We start from the raw sequence: 18,910 nt of genomic DNA, 5'->3' as shown, positions 1-18,910 counted from the left end.
AGGCAGACCCAGAACAGGTAGCAGCAAGAATCTTAGTAGTACCTCCCGGTTTATAGACAGACCTCCTTCCCCAAACTCTTGCCAAGGCTGCCTGAGAACTGGGGGGTTGGATTTCAGCCTGATGGCACAACTGAAGTGCTCGCTGCCAGTGCTCTGGGGCCTCCATTATGGCAGGAAGGTCAAACAACTTGGGGCCATACTGGGAAAAGAGCTCATGGTAACAACCCTTAATGATGTTCATACCCAAAATACCTGGTACCTCAGGTGGGCCTGTCTGTTCGGGGGGTCTCTCACTACCAGAACACGTTGTCTAGGGATCACCTTACCCAACACCTCAACATTTGGCTCTACATATCCAACATAAGGGATGGTCAACCCATTAGCGGCCTGCAGCTGTAACCAATGACAAGACTTCAACTTACCCTGAAAGTTTTGCCTGAAAAAAGTCTCTCTAATGATGGATACCATTGACCCTGTATCGAGCAGACACTTGACCTCTACACCTGCCAACTTAATGGTTACCTGGGGGCAAGGGGCAACTAATCGAGCTGCTACTGGGTCTTCCCGCTCTGCGTGTGGTCTGTACTTTATCTCATCCTGGAGCACGGTGGAGTGGATCTGCACCTCACATCCTGGATATTGGACTACCTGACCAACAGACCCCAGTATGTGAGGATCCGGGACTTTGTGTCGGCTCTGTTCCTCTTCACCCTCTAGATTGCAGACCTCACCTACCACTCACCCTCCTGTCACCTGCAGACGTTCTCTGATGACTCTGCGACTGACTCTTACCATTGCGATTCCCGACAGGGAATACAGAGGACTGACGGAGGACTTTGTGGACTGGTGCCAGCGGAACTGCCTCCAGATCAATGCAGGGAAAACCAAAGAACTGGTGGTGGATTTCCACAGGCGCAGACACTCCCCCTTGATACTGGTGAACATCCAGGGAAGGGGCATAGAGTCAGTGACCTCACATAAGTACCGGGGTGTTCACCTGAACAATAAACTGGACTGGACCAATCATGCCAGTGCACTCTTTAAGAAGGGCCAGAGCAGACTGTATCTGCTCAGTAGACTGAGGTCATTTGGAGTGCAGGGGGCGCTCTTGAAGACTTTTTATGACTCTGTGGTGGCATCTGCCATCTTCTTTGGAAGTTTGCTGGGGCAGCAGCATTTCAACTGCTGACAGGAAGAGACTGGACCGACTGATTAGGAGGGCCAGCTCGGTCCTGGGATACCCGCTTGACCCGGTGGAGGTGGTGGGACAGAGGAGGATGATGGCGAAGCTGTCTTCTCTCATGGACAACCAGTCCCACCCCCTGCAGGACACCATCACAGCCCTGGGCAGCTCCTTCAGCAACAGACTGATCCACCCGCAGTTCGATCCTTCCTGCAGCAGTACGACTTTACAACCAGCTCTGTTCCAAGTAAAACTACATGCACCACCTCTATGGACTGTCACTTTAACTTTCTCAACTGGGCAATATTCACAGTACTATATTAATTTTGTAAAAAAATTCTGTGCAATATAAACCGTTATGTGCAACCCATTTACTGTACATATTCTGACACATAATATATTTCTTTACACTGTACCGGTGTAAATAGTTGTATATTTTTACTATATATTGTTGTATATTTCTATTTCTTTATATTCCTTCACCCAAGTACTGCATGCTACTTATGTGATGTCTTCTGCTGCTGTAACATTGCAAATTTCCCCATTGCGGGACTAATAAAGGACTTCTTATCTTATCCCTGGTTTCCCCCTCTAAATGGTCAAAGATAAAATGTGCTTGATCGTTGGGCCCCAAATGTCCAGCCCTCATGCTAGCCCTTACCTCCTCGACCCACTCATCTACACTGATGCCATGAGCACCCCTGAACATAGGGCACTTCCCTTCTCTAGGAAGGTAGATTATAGGTTCAGAGTTTCAACAACTGTCCCTTTCTGCCTGCAGCTGTTGCACCCTCTCCCTGAGGTCCTCCAGTTCCTGTGCCATTAGTAGATCCCACGTAGTGCCAACTCTTGCCTTGCCTTAAATAAATGAAAAAACTATATTCTATGCTCAATGTACAACACCCTTCTCTGCTCAGTAGACAAGATAACAGAAACAAAACTATGACTTAAAAAGCAACCAACACAGTCCTCTGATTGTGGTGATCCTGCTAACAACGCCAGATTATGTAACCGAATTGAATGTCTTAGAAAAAGATCTTACTTGACTGATTGTTAACCAAAACCCCAAAACAGATCACACTGCCTCGATGCAGAAAGTACATTGCCATATTAATAACTCAAGGAGTCTAAGCAAAATAAGTTAACAAATTACAGGATGGTATTGTATGATCGGACCCCAAGTGGATTTGAATGTCTCAGGATGACCCCGCAGCGAGAATTTAATTTTCTCCAATTTCAAGGAGAACACCAAATCCCTCAACCACATAGAACAATTTGGGGGATGATGTGACTTCCAATCCATTAAGATTCTCCTTCGTGCCAAAAGGGTTGAGAAAGCAATTATGTTTTTGTTTTTATTTATTAAAGTTTTGTCTTCGTCGCCCTGAACACCAAAGATGCACATCCAGGCATTGGGTAGGAGATTAAGACTGAGGGAGTCTGATATTACTTTGAATACTTTGTCCCAGTAAGTTGTGAGTTGTGGACAGATCCAAAACATGTGAGTAAGATCTGCTGGTGAATCATGACATCTACCACATTAGAGTACATTTTTGAAAGTTTGGAGTTAGAGTAGTGCAAGCAATGCAGTACCTTGAATTGTAGGAAATTTAACCGTGCACACGATGAGCTTTTATTTAAGGGCCTGGTTCCAAAATGAATCGGGTATGCTCATGCCAAGTTCTTTTTCCCAATCCGCTTTGATTTTACCAATGTTAGTCTCAGTAATTGAGTTGATGATTTGATATATTTGGGATATAATTACTTTTACCTATGGTTGGGTGTTCTAGAGGTGAATTAGGGAAATTGGAGTTGTAAGATCTGGCAAAATGTCGCACTTGGAAAAAGCGAAAAAGATGCGATTGAGGGATATTGTATATTTCAAATATATCTCCGGAACCCCCAAACACCCCAGTGATGTATAATTGACATTGCCATAGAGAGAATGCACAGTCTAGTCTAGGTGGGGGAAAGAGGTGATTATCATGAATAGGAGTTAGAGTGGATAAATCTGTGAAGCCAAAGTTTTTACAGAATTGTGCCAGAATGTTCAATGTTGCAATTACTATAGGTTTGGTCAAGGATTTTCTTGGGGAGAAGGGTAGTCTAGAGGTTACCAATGCTAGAAGAGAGGAAGATGTACACGATTTAGCTTCATTTAGACACCAGCTTACTTGAGGATGCTTGATCCAGTATATTATTTTCTGTATATTTGCTGCCCAGTAGTAATATCTGAAATAAGGAAGAGAGTCCACCTTGAGATTGATGTCTTTGTAGCATCACTTTACTTATCCTTGGTTGCTTATCATTCCATAAGAAACCCGTAATGTGCTTATCCAAGGTAGTAAAAAAGAGCTTAGGCAAGAACACAGGGAGACATTGAAATAAATATAAGAAGCTTGGTAAAACACACATCTTAACAGAATTAACCCTGCCTGTGAGTGAAATATAGATGGTTTTCCATCTATCAAAGTCTGTCTTAATCTTATTGATTAATGGAGAGAAATTCCTACCATACAAGCTTTTGAATTTTCGAGTGATATAGATGCCCAGATATTTGAATTCAGAATTACATATACGGAACGGTAGTTGTATTTCTGGAGTCCTTATTGCTAAATTGTTTAAAGGGAAGCATTCGCTTTTGGAATATTTAACTTATATCCTGAGAAGGTCCCAAATTGTTTAAGAATACCAACTAATGCAGGAACAGATTCTACCGGGTCAGAAATATAAACTGATAAATCGTAAGCATATAGCGAGACTCTATGCTCAGTGCTCCATCTGTGAATTCCTTTTGAAGTCTCTCCAGGCACAGGGGAGTGAATAACATTCAACAGGCGGCGGATATTGCTGAAAGACTGGCGATTCCTTATGAAACCAGTTTGGTCTTCAGAAATAACCTGGTGAATAACTTTTCCAGAAGTACAGCTAGGACCTTCGCCAAAATTTTATAATCTGCATTTAGGAGAGATATTGGTCAATAGGATCCACATTAATTTGCATCTTTTCCAGGTTTTAACAATAGAGTAATTAATGCATTTGTCAGGGTTTGTGGCAGAGTGCCTCTGGATAGCGAGTCATTACACATGTTAAGCAAGAGTGGCAGCAGTTTATCTGAAAATTTCTTAAAAATTCAATGGGGAAGCTGTCAGGCCCAGGTGCTCTTTTGTATAGCTTTAAATTGATCCCAGTATCTCGATCATGCTGTTACCAAATCATGATCCCCGCACTACGATAATGGAACATGCCTTAAATCATATATTAATGGGAAGTTGCAACATCCAAAACATTTCGGGACAATGGCCAGGTCACATGCAAGTTCCCTCCTTTCATTTTCTCTATTTTTATATAAATATCATGGTTGGCTTCTTTCGTCAACCTCAAGAATTCAGTCCAGTTACCAAACTTATTGTTAGAAAACTTATTTGAATATATACCTATAAAATAAAAGAAACACTGACCAAAACAATGATGACCACTGGTTTGAAATGATCTCATGATCATAAAGGGGGAACTGTGAGAGAATTTTTTACCATCCTCATACAGTACATCTGTTCACCATGAGGAGAGTACTTCCAGACTCATTGCACAAATACTCCCTTCTCTCTCTAAGCAGTGCGCAAGTTCAGGTTATAGATAAAGGGCCAACCAGACAGAGAGGCACCAACTCCAATTCTTTTGCATATTACATCAGTGGCTAGCGGTAAAGGTTAGGTATGCATGCTTTCATGGATGTGCTGTTAGAATGGGTGACGCAAGTAGAGGGAGATATACTGGGAGGCTGTGGGAGACATCTTCAGACTTGGGGGGTGACAATTGCTCATGTTACTCTGTTAGCGTTTGTATATTGTTCCACCTTCTGGTCTCCTTGATGCATCAAGTCTACATTAAAATCTTTTACATAAGACATCAGCTGCTGCCTGAGTTCTCCTTTCACCAGCTTCCGGAAACTTCTATCACACTACTTTGTAGTTAGAAATTTTATGAGACAGAATCATTAAAATATTTTCCCTATCAAAACTCTGATTATAGCTTTTACTGTATCCAGGTGGCCCCTCTGGCAGCGACACTGCATCCAGGCGCATTATGCAACGCAGGTGTCTTGCCAAAAAACGATCGTCTGCCAGAAACTGATCGCCATCCGTGGTTGCGTGCGCAGTCTGAAAAAGGTGTATCTGCCTCAAAAGAGACATCAAAGACACATCAATGGCTGCAGGGTAAAATACAGATGGAATGTAAAGGAACACCTTTGAAGACAAGAGAACAGGTATTCCAGCAGGTAGAAAAGGACTGTGTGATGATAGTGGATGAAATCAAGGCATTTTGAAGGGAGAAGAAGAAGAAGTAGGATATTGAAATTGGATGCACCTTGACGTTGGTTGCCACCTGCCAATAAACTAAACGAAGAAGCAGAAACATACCTAGAAAAATACTGAGAGGTAGCTACAGACCAGGAGCTGCAATCTAACCGACAACCAAGAAGGAGCTACATTCACTTTTCGGCAAGAGAAAAAAGAAAAGAAGGTGATTTCAAACTATTAACTTGGGCCCAGAGCAGGTAAAAGAATGCAGTCTTAAGGATGATGGCGACAAAGGATGTTCTTTATTTAATCTGTAACCCATCCATAAATATTGTTAAGAAAACATCTTCATCCATTTGACAACACAACACACCACATTACAGACAACACAACACATTACACTGAACAAAACAAATTACACACAACACATTACACATAACACAACACTTTACAGAAACGCGCTGCAATTACAGAAAACGACAACAAAATTGTTTCCAGGGGACACTTAAAAGTGATGAAAAAGTCTGGACACGGTTGTTGTTGCCGCGGTTTGACGTTGTTAAAGTCACTGCCTGTCAGTGATGTTGGAAAATGAGCTAAACTGTAAGGGCCTGATCTAATAAGATCCCAAATAAAGAGTGCTAAATTGCGTGTGCATTATAACAGATTGCACGTTTGCTTGGTGGGCGTTTTATGGGTGATCTATTAAAAACAATTGCGCAAATGATAACAGGTGCAAACGTGTTTTGCATGCGGTACTGGTTTCCGCCACGGAGCATTATGGATAGCAGAGTGAGCGCAAGTGCGAAGTGAAATTTAATGCCATGGAATTGGAGGTGTTTGTTCAAGAGGCAAACAAACTTATATTTGTTGAGCTACAGCAAAGAAATATTAATATAACTCAAAGAAACGCGATATGGGAGAGTATCTGCGAGAAAGTAAATGCTGTGGATAAAACAAAAAGAGCAACCGATAAAATTAAGAGAAGATGGCAGGACATAAGAAGAAGAACAAAAGAAAAAATAGCTCATAAATATAGCCATAAGCAGCAATGAGCGGGTTCAAGCCTTAATTCGCTCAATAGGAGAAAGCAGCACATTATGTCATTTAGCCGACTACCACCCTTAGCCACAGCCGACCACAAAAAGCTGCTTAATTAGAGGAAGCAGCTCAATAAGAAGAAGCGACTCAAATGGAGGAAGCGGCTCAATAGGAAAACAATTTTATATTTTTGGTGCTCCGTATGGGCGAAACTCAAAATGCTTCAACACGCCTATTCTACAATAAGATATAAAGATATCAAATTAGTTTCACGATGATTAGACAATATTTTATTTTTAAGAGTTATGGCTAAGTTTATGGTTAATAACGGCCAGGTTTTTTGACCAATCCTGATCATTTATAATAGAAATGTGTATATCCGTCTCACAATTCTTTATACTGAATTTGGTGTTCATTGGATAAAAAACGTATGCAAATTAGCAAACATCCATCATGGCGGACAGTTATGGTCCAAGAGGCTTTTTTGGTTTAATGTGTTGTGTTGTGTATAATGTGTTGTGTTGTGTTGTTCAATTGATTACTTTGCTTTATTTTTTTCTACTTGCATGTGTTTTCTTAAGTTGCAGTGCGTTTAGCTCTCAGGGCCACCGTAGCTCTCGGCCCTCAGGTAGAGTTCCAGCAGCTTGGAGTGTAAAATGTAAAAGCTGCCTCACACATTGGAACAGCTAACGGACTCACACCAGACCCGTGCTGGTTCATCCACTGGTAGCCTGTATGTAAGACCACTTGTTCGTCATCACAGGTCCAATGCAGAGCGCTATGGAAGGAAGGTACAGCCAAGTTGACGAAGACCCAGAGCCACAGGAAGGAGTGGCATCAGAGGACAGGGCAGCAACTGACCCACCAGAGGTATGCTGTGTGTGAGGAATCAAGATGAGTCAAGCTGCGTTTTTTCTTTTATTGTTTTAACTTCTTTATAAACCCCCTGTGAAGACATGGGGACTTCAGGTGCTGTGATGTTGCACTTGAAGATTACTTAATTTCAAAATGCACAAAATAAGAAGCTTAGTACACTATTTCATAGCATAATCTGATGAGAAAACAATTTCCAGCGACTGTAAAGGTCCACCTCTGCAAAACCACCCTGTCAAATTTAAGGACAAACTATAAGATTACAGGCTTTTACTCCTAACGCTCCCATTGCATTGGGTGAATTTCACTTGTTTAAATGTCTTAAAAGAAATCATGTTATCCCTGATCTCATTTTAGCACAGACAAATGAGATCAAAAAGACTAATGTCAGCAATAAAGTAAGGTTAAAAACTAAATTACTTCTTTTAGCATCAGATGACTTAAAATTTACATTTTTGAAATTTATGATTCTAGGGACCAAAATTTGACAAAATTATCTCTAAATAAGGAAAGATTACAATTCTCTCTGAATTTATTTATTTCTAAATTACAATCAAACAAACAAATGTACATAGACAAATGCCTTTGCCTATTTTAAGCAGCAAAATTGGCTTGTATTGAGTGAAAGCATCTTTATAATTTGACAGTGTGGCCTTAAATTTCACAGGAAATGTTTGCAGTGAAAAAGTGGTAATGCTATGTTTGTCTAACAATACACAATGTCTATATCATAATCTATATCAAGAAGCTTTATACATGCTGTGTATGTGTCCCAGTGTGACTCACAGGATCAGACAGGATCAGAGCCTGAAGACTCGGCCCCTCAGCCGGACCCTTTCCTTAGTGGTGAGGATGAAAACTCCCAGGATTCTGGTCAGTCACCCACTAAACCTGCCGGGATTTACAATTCGATACAAAGCTGTGACACAACATAGCACTGTTCAATACATTCACGTTTATAAATAAATAGGCAAAAGTAACACAGACATATTTACAATTTACGTAAACTAGGTAAGTACATAAAAAAGATAATTTAGGTTGGTTTGCCTAATTATTATTATTATTAATGAATAGTTAATTAAGAAATATTGTAGGGAACCTTTTTTGTGAATAAACTTACAATAATTTCTTTAACTTTACTCATCCTCTAAATATTTGCATTGAAAGAATAGTTCATCTTAGCATACTCACAAGTTCAGTATCACACAGCAGTGTGGATCAAAATTTGTTGATTCATTTTAAGAATGACTTTATTTTCTGTGTTTCAGTGCAAGACAACTCTGCTCAGATGCCGGTGAATATTAACCTCTCCAACCTCAACACGTTAGAAGACATGGAGGATGAGGAGCCACTGCTGGAGGATGAGGAAGAGGAGGAATTTCTTGTTCTTGATCCAGAACATGTGTGTAGTTTCTCCTTAATATTTATGTGATCACAAGTTATCTGTTTGCATTTCGAGTTTATTTTCATAATATTAGATTTCTTCATTTATCATTCCCACTGTCATTGTTTCAACGTTTCATCTTTTGACAGCCCCTAGTCAGAAGGCAACAAGCTGCTCTGAACAAACAGCTGAGAGAGGAGCTGGAGAGGATCGAGGTGGAGTTAAAGGAAAAGGTTGTTTACTTTTCTTTAACTATATGTTCTCAGTATGTCCAGAAGATGGTGATGTTGAGCAAGCACATTTTAAGGCCCAGCATAAAACTATTGACAATGAAAAGCAGATGAAATCAACAAACTAAACACCTTTGAGAAAGAACGTGTTGGATTCCTGCCTTTGCTCTTTCTCCCTCACTCTCTCTACCTCTGCCACAGCTGGGAGTTGAGAAGGCCGAGGCCAGCCTCATACAGGAGAAAGGTTTAAAGATTTTCAGGATTCAGGAGCAGCTGGCCCGACTCCACACAAGGCTGGAGGAGCATCATCAGAACAGGGAACAGGCAGAAACCGAATATCGGCAGGCCCAGGATCAGCTGGAGGCAGGGAATAGACACTTTTCCAACATTAGCAACCAGCACAGCAAAGCCAAAGCTGATGGTGAGCCTGACTTTCCATCTGGGGGTCTTGCCTTGGTCCTGATTCAGGATTATATTCCATTCTCACGTGTTGCACCATGTACTTTAAACGCTTATGAACAAGATTTCAATTTAAATCCATTATGCGTCTTATGTTTGGAATTATGAGTGAAATATACCATAGTGAAGTCGGGCCCGTCCTTTACTTTTATGAAAATTGTGAATTGTAATATTATTATTATCTCATTTAAAATTCAGAAACCAGTCTGGATCCTCTTAAACACCCAAATTAATCAGCAACTTGTGTTTGTCAGTGTCACCATGTCCAGGGAAAGAACAATAGATTCATCCAGCAGCATAAAATATTAGGATTATTAGAAGTTGGAGAACGTTTCTTATTAATCTAGAGTATGATTATATTATAGCTTCCTTTGTTCTGCCTGTGAAGGTAACTCAGTCATCTAAAAAATATGCAGATGTAGATAAAACACATGGGTCTAGATTTTAGTGCAACCTGATGAGACAAATTGCAACATAAAGCTAAGTCACTAATTAAATTAGCTTTATATTTTAAGTTTGAATGTTTACACAGAACATTCAACAGTTAAATCTAAATGAAATAGATTTGAGCCTCATCCATATCAGTGCTAAATTGGCTTTGTATGAAAGTACTAGTCCATTGGACATAAACACTGTTTCAGCACCAGTAAGACAGAATCAGTGTCAGTCTATGTTTCCAAACTAAAGATCTGAGTCTTATTGTTAATGTTTTAACGCTGTGTATCTTCTCCAGTGTCCCAGCTACAGGCAGAGGTCGACAACTTGTCGCTGCACCTCGTCTTCGCACAGAGAGCCTGTGAAGATCTGCATTCTAACGTCAAAGCCAATAGGACCACCAGACGCAAAGCAGGAGCTGAGAAGAGTCAGGCTGAAGAGCAGAAACTGAAGCAGGTGGACAGGATGAAGTCGGGCACATTAACAATATCAGCTCATTTGAAGCTCTATCTGTATTATACATATTCATTGATTCATTAATTCACTTTCATTGGTTGAAAATATTGTTTCATCAGGATTTGTATGTGGAGCGTCTGACGAAGGAACTGGAGAGGCTGACTCAGCAGGTTGCCATGTATGAGGCCAAGGCCAGTGCTCAAGCAGAGGAGACGCAGGCAGCCAGACAGGTCCTCTCTGAGGTAACTATAGGATGAAATAAGACAGTATATACTGTATCTGTAAGGTCAAAGTGCCTTAGGCATCAACCTTGTATAGTTTAAATTAATGCTACTGTTAACAGGACAATCTATTGCATTGAACTGACAGGATTAAAGATTAAAGCTGCAATATAGTTTTGGCCACTTAAAAACAGTGGTACAAGCTGTAAGAAATAAAATGACACAAATGTCAGTGTTAGAAAACAATAAATAAACAAATTATGTACACTATAAGTTGGAGTTGTGTTTCTGGCCACATAATGAATACAAGTCCAACATTTATCCTCCTTTTAATCTCCTCCCGAGAACATCTGGCTCCTCAGCAGCTCAACGGGGCTCCGAGTTTACCTGCTGTTTGTTAACTATTAGCAAGCGATCAGTTACGCAAACCAAAAAAGTGCAGATGCTAAGATGCAGCATCAGGTGAATGTGACACCTTTCATATTATACATTTAATCAAGTTTTACTGTAAAGATATTCATTTCTGTGCTTCCAAACGATTAAAAACATGAATCAAATTACTGCGAAATTACTCAATATGAACAAGGTGTTTGGCATAAAAGTACTGTATATCTTGCAGTAACTTATAGTTGACCAGTGAGATTATTATGACAGTATATGCTTGATTTGATTTCATGAACTTGACTCAACCTAAGTATTAAAGGCAGGGTCATTGTCCCCAATCATAGATTCTCTTCTAAATGTAAGCTTCTGATTTACATTGTTTGATTCTCATATTATATGAGTGTTGGTGAAGTGTCTGTACAACACTGGCATTCTCACATGTCCACCCATGTTTGTGTCTGTGTGCAGGTTCAGATGGAGATGGAGTCTCTGGTGATGATGCGTAAACAGCTGCTGCAGCTGTGGAACAGCAGCGTGTTGAGCTTGAGGAGACGAGATGAAGACCTCAGCAAGATGCAGGAGGATGTGCGGTGAGAATTAGGACAAGAGAGGGATGAATATTAATATGCTACTGATCCACTTGAAATGAGCTAATGTACTTCAAACATGTTGTTCATGTAATGTCTCTGCTGAAAACATGTTTCACAAACAAGATGGGGATAACGTTTGTCTCAGTGACAGATTGTTGCCATCCTCTACTTTTCAGGCTAAAGCTTAAAGGGAAATGAAAACAAAAATTACTGTCACTATGATAAAAGCAGGTTTTCACCTGTTTCATGATCTGAGATATAAGGAATGGTGACAAATATCAAAATGAAAGCATGCGTTCACACGTGCTTTTCTGCTGTTTGTGTTTCCCAAAGCACAAAAGAGCACCAGGTGATCTTATTGGACAAAGAGATTGAAAGCTACAAGAAATCCACCACTGAAGAACAGCAGAAGAATGAGGCACTGACTCTGCAGCTGAACAGGAACCTGATGGATGGAGCCACCTCCAGAAAGCTGATCAGTCAGAAACAGGTCCAGCACGAGGCTCTACAGGCAGAATACAGCATCTGCATCCGCATCCTGAGCGACTCCAAGAACACCCTCGACAGGCTCACGAAGGTGGAGAGAGTGCAAAGCCTTCTGTGTTTGTGCCGACAGTCGTTCTACTCTCTCTCCCTAGATAACTATTTCACACACTTTCTTTACCCCCAACTTCTCCTTCTTCATTCTAGGCAACCAGCAGCCACCAGGCTCAACTGAATAATCAGAGGAGGCAGTTGGAGAAAGAGAAAGCTGTGCGTCTGGAGCTGGAGGACAAGATCATGACCCACATGCAGGAGAAGCTTACCCACAACAAGGCTGCCAAATACTCCCAAAAGCTGATAAGCAAGAAAGCTTCACTTAAGAAAGAAAAGGTAAAGATGTCATTTTTGAAAGATAGAAAAAGCATCCAGAGACAGTGCAGAGTCCCTCCATGTGCATAAGAAGTAATGTTGTCATTGTTATTAGTATATGATTTAATAAACAGTATATTTGTAGACCTTCAGTTTCAAACTGGGATTTTTTAGATAAATATAGTATGTGTTGAATTCCAGTATTATACGTCCACAAAGCTGAAAATTTAAAAGAGACAGACTAGAAAATAACTGTCCAAATTAAAGCAGTAGAGATGTCCTGGCTTTTAATTTCTCTATTTTTCGTCGAACTGAAAAAGAGCTGGATCCTAGGTTGCCTGCCATCCAACTTAATAACTTCTGTCATTAGACGTCCTCCTGCCTCCTAATTACACAATCTTTTCAAATTTCAAACAATCAATTTGTTACTCAGGCTTTCTGTCTGAAGCCCAAGCCAGGATATAATTTTTCAAACATTGGTAAGGTCCATTCAGAGCCATCGAAGACATCATAGACCTGATTCAAGGCCTGAGTGAGTCTAGAGTGTCTGTTTATTATGCAAAAGATCATGGGAAACAGAATTATAAGTGATTAGTTAAGAAAGAAGGATGTAGGAATGTAAAAAAGGTCTAATGCATAAAGTTAGAAAATCAAAAAACCACATATGTACAATAACTTATGTATACAGACACGATTTACTATTACAGTATTGTTTCTCTTACCACCTCTCTTTCCCCTTTAGATCTCTCAGCTGTGGCAGCTGGAGAATGACGTGGTGACGGTGGGACTGGAGATCATAGAGGTCAGCCAGCATCTGGAGAGCCTCTCCCTCGCTCAGGAAGCCCTCGATGAGGAGAAAGCAAAGTACCAAAAAATGATCACGTCCAACCAGGCCCAGATTTCTTCCTTCAATGCACTGATCGAACAGAAGGAGACCACCATTGCCAACTACAACAGAAAGATCAGTAAAATCACAGCCAGCACTGGGGTGAGAGATCTTGGAGATGAAATCCCAAGTAGTCTGTTGTTTATGTGGATTATTCAATAATAAGCTATTTGAATTTTGAAGTACATTAGAAACAATCTTAAGAGTCAGATACTGTATTTCGTAAAAAGTAAAGATTATCTTGGGATGTGATGACACTAGCTTCAATGCCTTTCAACATGCTGACTTTCCAGCTCATAGGTACTGATTAGTCATTACTACATTATTACATAGCTTGGCACTCATGGGTCAGACCACACCCATCTTCCTACTTGTTGCAACACTATCACTGGACTCAAAACCTGTCCATAGACAAAATGAGGACGGAGGACGGAGAAAACAATAACAGCTCTGCTGATGTGCCTCATAATTACATGTTATCTTTGTGATTTGTTTGGCTTCTTTTCCAGCATGAAGACCTAAGTCCTCTGCAAATCAAGGTAGATGCGTTGAAGGCTGAGATCGAGGAGCTGGCAGCGAATATCAAGAATGACCAGCAACTCTGGATAAAACGTCAGACGACTCTAGTAGGACTGACGCGGGAGATAGAGGCCAACAGCAAGAACATGCATAAACTGCAGATAGAGCACACTGTCATGCAGCAGAAAAAAATACATTTCAAAAGTACGTAAAGTTCTTAAAAAGCACACACATGCATGAATAGGTAAACAGGTCCAAGTCAGTCAGTAAAAGTCAGTTGTCACTAAGTTAATTAAAGGCTACTAATGGTCTTTAGCTTGTAAATGACATGTCTGAGAATGTAACTATTATTTTAACTGAGTACATGTTTTTCACAACAAAAGCTTCGAAAAAAAGATACGATTATAACTTTATTGATCCAACGCTGAGGAAATTCACTTGTTATGAATGAGGAGATATTGAAATAGACGTCTACACACACATACATAACATACAGACTGTTAAAAGCATATGACAGTAATGGTATACAATATAAATATGACTATAAAAATGTTATGTACTATATTTATGTAGTAAACCATAGTATACTAAAATAGCAGTATGCTATGTAACTATATAAAGGGATTTGCACATACTATGCACAACCTGTACACTTCCATCTGCGGTCGTACTCTGACGCCCTCTCCACCCCCACCAGATCAATTTGAAGCAGAGCACCAAGAGCAGAGAGATCTGGAGAAGAACACGAAGATGCTGAGAGGAGACCTGCTGAAGCTCAACTACATGCTCAGCAAGAACGGACAGCTCAGCCAGGCACTGGAGCAGGAGAATGTGCTGATGGAGTCAGATTTTCTCCACAGACTTAAGGCATGGCTGATAAATTCAGCTTTAATTGTTTTTATTCTCTGCACTTTTAATATTAAATATTATTAAACGTGAAATATTATGTGTTTAGGAGGCAGAGCGGGAGTCAGTGGAGATCCAGATGACGTATGAGAAGACCCATGATGAAAAAGAAAGACTCCTCAACAGACTGACGGAAACTGAGTGAGTTAAGATCTGTGTCTTAACTATGAAATATTTTGCAACAAAAAAAGCCTTTAGCTTTAGGGCAGACGCACATTAGGCCTGTTTTTCTTTGTACTTCCACACTTCCCCACCGGCCTGCGCTTACATTGCTCTTAAACATTATGCATCAAAACTAATCAGAAGTTATTAGGACCTGTACAGTACTTGAAGTTTACTTTGTGTTTGTTTGATTTGTTCTAAAATTTATGAGACACGCATTTAAACACAAAAAAGTCTAACATTGTGCACACGCAGTTTCCCATGCCACACACAACATGCGCACATTTTCCCAATTTTCATTTTTCAGTGAACTATTCCTTTAAGGCTTAGATGCATCACACAAATGTAAACTGAATAAATGTCATATCAATATGAAGACCATCAAAATATTTAAATAACTATTGACGTGGGGAGGGGGGCTAGAGTTTTACACAGGACCATATTCTTGTGGTTTTAAGAGCAAAAATGAAATCATGGCTTTTAAACCATTACATCTAGTGTACATGAGTTCATATTTGAATACACTTTTCCTATAATTGGATGAAAATCATTCAGTTATTGACTGCTCAAGTCAGTCTGGTTTTATAATTTTCCCCCTCCACATTAACTGGGTGTTTTTTTACATGCAATCCTTTGTTGGGTTCATGTGTTGTGTGCGTGTGACCTGCAGGTGGCAGATCATGCTGTGGGAGAAGAAGATCCAGCTTGTAAAAGAGACTCGTTCAGCTTTGGACTCTGAGGTGGTCCATGGAGAAATCCAGATGATGAAGGCTGAGATACATCGTATGGAGGTAAACACTGCAAACACAATAAATAATAAACGAGGCAGACAATACATGCAAAATTTTATTCATGATATGTGTGCTCGTTTTAATGTTTGTTTAATCTCATTTAATACGTGTGTGTTAGGTCATACTCAACCAACTAAAGAGGCAGCAGGAGCAGTTGCTGAGGGAGAGTGAAGAGACAGTGGCGAGGAGGGAGACCATTGCTAACCGTAGAAAGGCCATGGTCCACAGCTCCCAAAAACAGGCTACAAAGGGCGAGCTGAGCCGCCAAGCACAAGGCCTGCGGCGCAAGATCAAGGACGTGCACAAGGTAGGACACATGTCATGATCATCCATTTCTGCATATGTAGCACTGAAGCACTGTTATCTTATATGCATCATTCATCTTTTCAGCATGTAGCTGAGTGTGAGCAGGTGATCAAGGACCAACAGGAGAGCCAGGGGAATCTGGCTGATGCGCTTGCACAGCAGAAGCAGCGGCTGATAGAACTGTGCGACACCAGCAACACCCTGGACCATGAAATTGTTGATCTCGAGGACACTAAAGTCAGGGTAAGGAGCAAATACTGTGCATGAATACATGCTACTATGTGCTATACAGTAACAGTGCTTTAAAATGCTGTTTAGCCTGTTTTTATTCATGTAGTTGTACTGGTTTGCACTTGCATTCTAAGTGTAACTGATTCCTCACTGTATTGAAATCTAATACAGTCTTCTTTTTTAAGCTGCCGTACTATATTGTAGCTGAGTGTCAATCAAGTCTCCTTTCAGAAGTGAAATATGCACCTTCTGTCTACTGCCGGTAAATGTTGCTATTGATGTGTTGAAGGTGTGGTGAAAATATTTGTTAAAACACTTTCCAGGTCACGTAGACACAGCTGGAGATTTACTGTCATCACAGTTTCCACTCTTGGAACCACTCCCACTTAGCAAGCATACCAGATATAGTCAGTCATTGTTTTCCACTTTCTGACATCAGTGTGAAAACATAAATCAAATCCACTCTCATTCTTTACATTTCCCTCCCTCTAGAACTTAGACCACCTGGTGACTCTACAGAGAAGGGCCAAGAAGCTGCAGGGGGTGTGCGAGGGCCGCTACAGAGCTTCGTCCACCAGAGAGTCAGTCAGAGCCGCTCTGCAAACCCAGACTGAGCATGTGCACGCTACCTCTGCCATCTTGCACCGAGTCTGTGAGGAGTTCCCCCAGCACCAGGGGCCACTCCGCAGGCTAATGTTAGCGTTGGCAGGTCGTGCTCAGGCATCCTGAAAGTGTGGGAGACAATGTAGACATGAAAGTTATTACAGGAAGAAGAAGTGAGTAACATGAGGTTGGGTCGAGAGAGAAAGATGAGATAAGTGATGAATTGTGTCCAGTACAATGTAATCAAATAAAGTCTCGATGGAAACTCGATCAGAATCCACTAAATCCTTCTCTGTTTGGCTTTTTCAATCCAGCTGCCAGTTTGTAAACTAATTGATTTTTCCGTGACAAAAATCATCCAAAGTCCTTAATTGATAACTTAAATGGTTCAGTACACAGTATACAGTAAATACAGTAAATAATCTCACATTTTTGGTATTGTGCTTTGTTCAATTGGATTAACTGTACATCTGTAAGTGCATATAAAGTATCGTACACTGACAAAAAGCTGTTGCTGTCTAGATTGGGCAATATTATTATGTTTAATGATTGGGAAACTAATCTGTGATATGCTTAATTTAGTGCCATTCACCTGTGTGGTGGTGTGTCAGTACCTGCACATTTACTACGGGCAGACATTCATCTTCATAATCTGCTACTGAAATAATCAGATTACACCAGTCCAGGCTGACAAAGGCAGTTACACCTGATCATAATGACATTTCTGTTAGTTCAAGCACGGATATTAACATATGTTACTTGTTCAATACGTCCTGGATTTAATACAGCTGATTACCACAGCAGTTGCAGGCCTTCCTTGATGGCAGCACATCATCTGCTGTACGCAACAGGGACGTGAACGGTGAACACTTTATCAAAGAATGTTGTGCAACCGGCTCAAAGAGGTTGTGTCTTCTAGACGAGCACCATCCTGTAATTTGTCTCTGAAGAATTTCCACAGCACCTGGAGGCACTGTGTAGAGTTGGACTGTCACCAGAACTGGCAGTAGGCGTGCACAGGCTTGGCACGACAAACAGCACACCAAACTAGTACTGAGTGGAAATGACTAACACCTAAACATTATTTTGTAATGGCTGCTTTTGGCTACAGCAAAATTCCACAAAGACTTTATTTAGTGTGTTAGGGGAAAGCCCTACAGATTTTTTTATGGATGGAATTTGCTGCGGTATGTGTCAAGGCATGTGCACTAATAAAACAACTGTGTTGTTAGCTGGTATGGAGCTTTCTTCCTATCTTTAAAGAGCGTGGTATTTCAGTTTGACAGCATGACTTGTTGAATTATGTTCAGATTGTGTATTACTTTTCATCAAAACCCTGCCCTTGCACTCAAATAGACCCTTTTATGAGGGCAGTGTAGCTATTATTATATACAAGTATATCGACTTGAACTTTTTATCATGCTTTAATTGGCAATTGCTTTAAATGCAAAAAATATTACAAAAATACAACAAATATTTTAAATAAAAAATAATTTACATAACTTGATATATATCAGATGCACACTGGATAAAAACCCATATTACCGGAATTGTTGTCAAGTGATCAAGACTCAAGTTTTTGTGAAATAACAAAAGGGGTTAACTGTATATGACACAGGTTGCACCTTGACGCCTTCTCTTATAAAAATGGCCTGTTATACTAACCAGGAATATCTCAGTTTATCTTAAAAACTAGTAACCGTGTACTGTTATCACTTTGTTTTAGAGAAATTCATTAACTTCTATTCCATCCAATCTCAGTCAGACTTTGAGAGATGGCCTTGATATTCGTGAAACACGTCAAGCTCTATATGTGTAGCACGGGCAGTTTATTCATTTGGTTGATAAACTTTTTTTGAGTGTAATTGACCATTTCTAATTTTCCACTTGTCATGTGGCTAATCACGAGGAATAATAACAAATATTGTTTCCATGATTTTTTTATATACTTTTCATACACACCAGTATCCCACAATGCACTGCCCACAGGAAATTAATGGAATCTGCAAACATTTGAGGTAAATTGTGTATGGGGGTGTGGCAGCTCCAGCAAAATCTTAATCAAGAAAGAAGGTGTGTTGTGGTTACTTTATGTTT

At 40.3% G+C, this 18,910-nt stretch overlaps 1 protein-coding gene across 1 annotated transcript; it reads left to right on the top strand.

Annotated features, from left to right (window-relative positions):
• The first annotated feature begins 7,164 nt into the window (after positions 1 to 7,164).
• Positions 7,165 to 17,210, top strand: LOC117771440 (coiled-coil domain-containing protein 40-like). Its single transcript, XM_034601761.1, has 19 exons — positions 7,165 to 7,395; positions 8,187 to 8,244; positions 8,667 to 8,800; positions 8,932 to 9,015; positions 9,214 to 9,433; positions 10,205 to 10,362; positions 10,482 to 10,604; positions 11,436 to 11,557; positions 11,891 to 12,134; positions 12,248 to 12,430; positions 13,152 to 13,397; positions 13,805 to 14,018; positions 14,512 to 14,681; positions 14,770 to 14,861; positions 15,553 to 15,673; positions 15,792 to 15,980; positions 16,064 to 16,222; positions 16,703 to 16,997; positions 17,035 to 17,210. Exons 1-18 carry the CDS (start codon positions 7,294 to 7,296, stop codon positions 16,937 to 16,939), a joined length of 2,856 nt encoding a protein of 951 aa, XP_034457652.1. The 5' UTR covers positions 7,165 to 7,293; the 3' UTR covers positions 16,940 to 16,997; positions 17,035 to 17,210.
• The last annotated feature ends 1,700 nt before the right edge of the window (positions 17,211 to 18,910 follow it).

The sequence above is a fragment of the Hippoglossus hippoglossus genome, chromosome 1 (genome assembly GCF_009819705.1).
Source record: "Hippoglossus hippoglossus isolate fHipHip1 chromosome 1, fHipHip1.pri, whole genome shotgun sequence".
In the NCBI taxonomy this organism is placed as follows: Eukaryota; Metazoa; Chordata; class Actinopteri; order Pleuronectiformes; family Pleuronectidae; genus Hippoglossus; species Hippoglossus hippoglossus.
The sequence above is the reverse complement of the archived record's forward strand: the minus strand, read 5'-3'. Positions and strand labels throughout refer to the sequence as shown.